This window comes from Mus caroli, chromosome 1, assembly GCF_900094665.2.
Source record: "Mus caroli chromosome 1, CAROLI_EIJ_v1.1, whole genome shotgun sequence".
In the NCBI taxonomy this organism is placed as follows: Eukaryota; Metazoa; Chordata; class Mammalia; order Rodentia; family Muridae; genus Mus; species Mus caroli.
Genome location: NC_034570.1, coordinates 34748067 through 34755197, shown reverse-complemented (window position 1 = coordinate 34755197; position 7131 = coordinate 34748067). Strand labels below are relative to the sequence as shown.

Sequence of the window (7131 nt, the reverse complement as noted above, 5' to 3'; positions counted from 1 at the left end):
GAAAGAACGGAAGGAAGGAAGGAAGGAAGGAAGGAAGGAAGGAAGGAAGGAAGGAAGGAAGGAAGGAAGGAAGGAAGGAAGGAAGAAACTCGCTCCCATTATTTAAGCCTTCCCCCATTTACGGTAATTTTTTACAGTAGCTGTCCTGGTTAGATTTTGATACAAGCCAGAGTTATTTGGGAAGAACCTCTACTGAAAAACGCCTCCATCAGAGTGACCTGCAGACAAATTGTCTGGATTAATGATTGACAGTTGGGTAGAAGAACCCAACCCACTGTGGGCAGCACCATCCTTAGGCAGGTGGTCCTTAGAGGTATAAGAAAGATAGCTAAATATGAGCCCAATGTGCAAACCAATAACTGGCATTCTTCCATGGTCCCTGCATCATTTGAATCCTGCATTGCTTCCCGGACAATATACTGAAATCTGAACAGAGTCAACCCTTTCTCTTCCAAGTTGCTTTGGGCCATTGGTTTGGTTTTTGGTTTGGGTTTTTTTTTTTCCATAGCAACAGAGAGTAAACTAAGACAGTAACAAAGCACACTAAAAATGATGCCTTTAAGCTAAGTAACTTATTTAAATTATTCCACTGTTAGTGGGAAAATGGTGAATTTTTTAAATGAGCTTCCTTTTGTTGTTCTTTTGTGTTTTTACAAATTTTTTGAGGATTTTACACATGAGCACTATATTTTCATCATCTCCCATACGCTCTCCCTTATTCAATTCCATCCATACCACCAACTCCCTCTCAAATTCATGATCTAAACTATATTATTATCTTATATGTGTACATATAATAACCTGCTAGTCCATTTAGTGTTGCATACACATACATATACATATACATGCCTAAGGATGGTGCTGCCCACAGTGGGCTGGGTCCTTCCATATCAATTATTAATCAAGACAATTTGCCTGCAGGTCACTCTGATGGAGGCATTTTCAGTAGAGGTTCTTCTTCCCAAATAACTCTGGTTTATATCAAGTTGACAAAATCTAACCAGGACAGCTACTGTAACAAATTACCATAAAGGGGGTACTTACAAATATGTGTGTGTGTGCGCGTGTGCATGTGTGTGCATGCATGTATGTATATGTGTGTGTGCATGTATGTACATATGTGTGCATATGTGCATGTGTATGCATTTGAGTGTGCATGTGTGTGCATGCATGTGTGTTTATATATTTGTGTGTCTATATTTATATATGTGCATGAGTGTGCATGCATGTGGGGGTGGGTGGGGGTGGGTGTGCATGTGGGTGTTTTCAGAGCTAAACACTTGAAATTGAGTAAGCTAGTGGAGGCTCACCCCTGCGGAAGACTGATTCTCCGTCCCTCCACAGCCATTAGTTAGCTGTAGACCTTTATCTAGGGATAGGGATTTGTGAAATTTCCCTGATCCACTGGCGTTGTAATGATTAGGGCCTTGTTTAGAAGGCCACATTGCTGATATTTTGTACAAGCAATTCCTTGTCATGTCTTGCAGCAGATGCCCTGGACATCTGGCTCTTTGATCTTCACAATCACTCTAAGATGGCCCTTGAGCCCTAGATGGAGAAGTTGTGTTGTAGATGCATCCGTTGGGGATGGGCAACACCCCATAGGCAATTGTTCTCTGCAGTTTTGACCAGTTAAAGATTCTTGTGATGGTTGCCATATGCTACAAAAAGGTGACTGCTAATTTTTGAGTCACTAATCCTTGCTGATGCTTCTGGTTCAGTGTGTCTTAATCATCCTTCCAGAATCAAAATGAAAGTCGCCCTTTCTGAAGGCGCATCATGTCTTAGCCATCTTTGTACCTCCAGTGTCTCCCACCGGCCTATCTACACAGACTAATTATATAAATTAACACACTTTAATTGAAAGAGTTATGAACTTTTAAAGTACTCTGGAGGTTAGCAGTCTTACTCAAGACTAACGGTGCCCTTTTTCGTGGTTGTTTGGGAAGGATGAGGAAGGATCTGACTGTACTAAGGATCAGACCCAGAGGATACCTGCTCCACAAGACCTGCTATGGCTTGTTCTCATACATTGGTCACAAAGGGCAGTGTTGGTCATACTCCCCTCCACATTTTCTCCCAGAACTGATTTTCAGAGAAGAGTAGAGCATAAGATTCCAACTTCAGCTACAAATGAAGAGCTTTGCTAAACAACACAGCAAAACACAGAACCTTCAAGCAGCATAGCCACCCCACCCCACCCCACCCCCATAAGAAACCACATGGGTCACTCTCGTATTATTTCATTTCCTTTATTTAGTTTGGGCTGGAAGGGAAGTCCTGGTTGTCAGTCCGTAGCTTGGTCAGTCCATATGTCTTTCCAGCCCTGCGTTTACACCGTCTGCGCATCCATATTGCCCCCACAACCAAGATGATCAGAGACAGAGGTGCCAGCGCAATGCTCCAGGAGAACGTGGAAGAGACTGTAGAGGGAAGAGAGGGCGTGAGACGGAGCATCCCTCCCTGCAGAACAGGGCACCATAGGTTGACAGGGAAGAAAAACATCAGAGTTTGTTTTCCTTGATAAATGCACACTGATTTCTGGAAAACTTGTCTCTTACAGCTAAGCCATTTGAGGATGACACCTGTGACATCAGAAAGATGTGCCTATGGTCTAGTAGAGGCTTGGGTAGATGGGTGCTGGGAAGGTTCAGAGCTGCAATGGAGATGTGCTCAGTATCCATTCCCATTCTGAGGTTTGGACAAATCATCTTCGTAATTTAACCTAAATACGCCTACAGCTGCCTCCGTGGACATGCACACTATTATGGCCCAAAGGCAGTTTGCGGGCTTACTGCTTCAGAGCTGTGTTCGGATTCCTCTCTAGGTTTACTGTGGTCTGTAAGTTATTGTATCTGTGCCCTCTCAGCAGAAGCTATATTAACGGCACCTCCCTTTCCTTCTCAGCATTTAAACAATAAGATTTAATCACTGAGGGTTTTTTTTTCTTTTTGAAATGTCCTTGTAGACGATACTGATTTCCTGCCATTTGATGGCTTTGACCTTACAGCTGCCTGCTGCCCTGAAATCCTGGTCCACATAAAGCAGGAAAGAGATTTTCAGCTTCATGTTTAAGATAAGGAGATCCATTGCCTTCTAGAGATGATGTGAGGTCAGCGAACCCTGGTGCTCCAAGGCAGAGACCAGGAGGACACAGGGTGTTCTGCTCATTGCAGGGGTTTGTGTGTTTACTAAAAATTATTCCAGCTTGGTTTTTACTTTTACCTGAGTATAACCTCCCAATGCCAAATGTCCACTCTTTTGACAATTCTTTTTAAAGCAGAGGTTTGTGGAGCATGGAAGTGGCTCAGTAGATGAAGTGTTTACCTGCACATGCATGGGGACCAGACTGCAGATCCCCAGTACCTACATATATGCGATGTGGATGGGAGAGCCTGCTTGTAAGCCCGGTACCCATGAGACAGAAATCGGGAACCCTGGAGCTGGCTGGCTGTAGAGAGACTAATACAGTCGGTGAGCTATGGGTTAGAGTGAGTGACACTGCCTAAGTAAATAAAGTGTGGAGTGACTGAGAAAGACTATCTCTGGCTTTCACATACAGATAAACATATACATAAGCACATTCAGAGAGAGAGAGAGAGAAGGGGGAGGTCACTGAACATGCACGCATATTAACACACATATATATGTGCACACACACCACATTTACATGCCAAGAAGAGGAGGAGGAGGAGGGTGAGGAAGAGGAGGAGGACAAGGAAGAAGAGGAGGAGGAGGAATTGGGGCAATATCTCAGCCTTTGCAATGTGTGCTGAACAAACATGAGGACCTCAGTTTGAGTTCCCAGCAGCCACATAAAAGCCAGGTGCACACATTTATAACCTGAACTCTAGGGTAGAGATGGGTAGATCGTTGAGCGTATTGGCTGGCCAGTCTAGCCAATTCAATGTGCTCTACATTCAGTGGGAGACTCCATCTCAAAAAATATAAGTTTGAGAGCAATTGTGGAAGACTTCCAACATCCACTTATGGCCCCTATACTCACCTGCACACCTATGTGTACGTGTGTGCACACACACACATGAACATGAATGTACAATACACATGTGTGAACATGTATGTACAATTCTCTCTCTCTCTCCCTCTCCCCCCCCCTCTCTCTCACACACATACACACACACAGAGTTTGAGGTTTGCTTTCAGTGCCCTACAAGAAGACATCTAAACATGCATGCTTCCACCCAACATCCAGAAAGCACTCAATACATTCCTTTTCCTTTCAGTTCTCCCCCCCCCCATACATACCTTCTTTGACTGTGGTATGGAGTGACTGAGAACTCCGTGGATTCGAGGCAACACATTTAAAATCTGTATTCAGATCCTCCCTTGTGACTGGATCAAAAATCAGCGACACTTCCACATAGTTTTCATCATTCTCTGAGTACTGGCTGGGTGAGAAAACACTCGATTGAGCATGATGTTGTATGCAGAGCATGATGTGTGTAGAGCATGATGTGTGTATGCAGAGCATGATGTATATATGTAAAACATAATGTATGTTGACCATGTTGTACATAGTCAGAGCATGATATACATATGAGCATGATGTATATATGTAGAGCATAATGTATGTATGTAGAGCATTCTGTACATATGTAGAGTAGGATGTACATATGTAGAGTATGTTGAACATATGTAGAGTATGATAACATACGTAGATCACAATTATGTATGCAGAGCATGGTGTATGTATGCAGAGCATGATGCAGAGTATGAAGTATGTATGCAGAGCATGATGTATGTATCTGAAGTAGTTGTCCTTTACAGGATAACCAGGCAGACATTCTCAAATTAGAAACATCCATTGTGTTTAAACTGATCACAACTTCTGCAGCACTCTGAGAACTTGTTGTCATGTGCAGTGCTCATCTGAGAGACTTTCTAGCCTGTCCCAGAGGACCATGTGTCCTGGCTGCTGCTGTTCTCTGAAACAGGACATATGTCACAATAAAAGCACATACTCTCCTCTTGGTTTAGTTGGAAAACTTCATTTTGGGGTCATCAAATATACCTCCAATAATCAAGTAGGAACAGAAAAATCTAGTTTGGGGAATTAGACTTTCTCACCACTTGGTGAGGCAGAGGGAGTTTCCAGGATTCCAGCCCTCAAGGGTTTCCTCCCTCATGGGGAAACAAGCACAGGCCAGAGGCTTTAGACAGCCTGGGGACGGTCCTAGTCAGGGTGGCTCCCATGTGTAATGTAAGCAGAAGCCAATGAGGTGGCCTGACTCTCCATTCATGGGAGTGAAGGCATCTCAGAGCGTGCTCACTAGGATGACCAAGTAAGCAATGAGTCCACTAACACTGGACACTGCAAGCCAATAATTATACCACTGTGCAGCACTTTCATCCAGTAATTGTACCCATTAAAACAAACATGCTTGTTACGCTTTCCCAAAAGGGAAAAGAGTAACAAGCCCAGGCCCACGCTAATTCAAAGTAGCAAGACTGCTACTTAAAAGGTGCTTGAGTAGCCAGGCTGGGCAGTGGTGGCACACGCCTTTAATCCTAACACTTGGAAGGCAGAGGCAGGCGGATTTCTGAGGTCGAGGCCAACTTGGTCTACAGAGTGAGTTCCAGGACAGCCAGGGCCACACAGAGAAACCCTGTCTCCAAAAAAAACAAAACAACAACAACAAAAGTGGTTGAGATTTCAGACTCTGTCTCCTTCCCTTCCGGCTTTCAGAGTATGAAAACTAAAGGAGGAGATGGATGTCTATATTCAGTTGTGTGTGTGTGTGTGTGTGTGTGTGTGTGTGTGTCTCTCTCTTTCTTTCTCTCTCTCTTTCTCCTTAAGAGACATATCAGACCACAGGTCTAGTACAGATACTATGTCAAGCCTTTGCAATGTTTACAAGAGCTTGTGAAAATCTTTAAGAATCATGAGTGTAACAAAGTGGAAAATGGAAATGAACCGACTGAAATATTTCAGACATGCAAAAATATCAACATTTAAAATGTAAATAAATGAAATAACCAATGATAAAATAAAATAAAATCAAGGAAAATAAACATTTGAAAAGTCAACTAGCAAACTACAACTCATACAAGTATAGAGAACACTTGGTTCTTAAGACAATGTTGAGCAAAATTTAATTTTTTAAAGTTCTGAATCCCTAACAGTTCATAACTATTTTAAATGTTATTTTTACTGCAACATATATAATATATAAAAAAATTATATATATTGATATTATATTGTATATTACATAATACATATTATATATTATAATATTTTATACAGTATATATTTCATGTGAACAGGCCCTGAATGTGACATCGGCTCCAGAAGAAAATAAATCACAGCAGAGACCCTCACCCACTTACTGGTGTAGCCCCTCGGTCACACGGCCTCTTGGGTAAGCAGCTGAGATAAATGTGCTGTTAGCCAACCACCACACAATGGTGTTGGAAGATGTACCAGTTCCCAGAAACACTTTGCACGGGACTATCAGTCTTGACCCTGGGGACAGCAAGATAGAACACACGGACTGTCAGAACCCAGCAGGAAAAGGGGCCGCCTTACCTCACAATCAATCTTCAGGAAGCTCTCAGCACAGGGCCTTGCTTGTCTTCTCAAACACCCCTCAGAAATTAACCCCTTCCTTGGGAGGAAACTTAGTTTCCTCAAATAGCTCTGTGCAAGTAAATGTCTCGGGCACCATCCACTGGTCCACACAGCAGGCAAAAGCCCCAAAGCACATAGACTTGAATAAGCACATAGACTTGACTTGAATAAGCACATAGACTTGAATGGCTTCACCAAGGCCACTGTAATACCACAGAGCATTCAATACTCAGAACTGTTTCCTTCTACAACCGATGTTAACTACAAAAATATCCCATCATGTGTGACTCTTTCTTCGGCCATTGCTGGCCTCAGCTTTACATTTTCCCAATGGGATGCTTCATTCAAAGAGGGTCAGGTTTAGAATTAACCCTTTGAAAACCAGTGGCATAATCTAAGGACAATACTTTCTCTACCATTGTGCACTTCGATGATGCCAATCCCTTGCCTCAGTCATAGGAAATTATTTTTCTTTCTGAGTCACCAAAGAGGAGGCAATGGAAAAGAAGACTCACTTCGGACTCTTTTTTTTTTTTTTTTTT

The 7131-nt window shown here is 42.7% G+C and overlaps 1 protein-coding gene across 3 annotated transcripts in view; it reads right to left on the bottom strand.

Moving 5' to 3' along the window:
• Positions 1-2233: 2233 nt before the first annotated feature.
• Il1r2 (interleukin 1 receptor type 2) overlaps positions 2234-7131 on the bottom strand; it is a 40452-nt gene continuing 35554 nt past the window's right edge. Inside the window, exons 8-10 of one of the 3 annotated variants that reach the window (XM_029481405.1) lie at positions 6349-6484; positions 4267-4409; positions 2234-2423 (exon numbers count right to left, since the gene is read on the bottom strand). In XM_029481405.1, the coding sequence (XP_029337265.1) occupies positions 2257-2423; positions 4267-4409; positions 6349-6484 (446 nt within the window). In that variant the 3' untranslated portion in view covers positions 2234-2256. The remainder of the gene's footprint in view (positions 2424-4266; positions 4410-6348; positions 6485-7131) is intronic. The other 2 variants (XM_029481408.1, XM_021172924.2) reach the window with 2 other exon arrangements.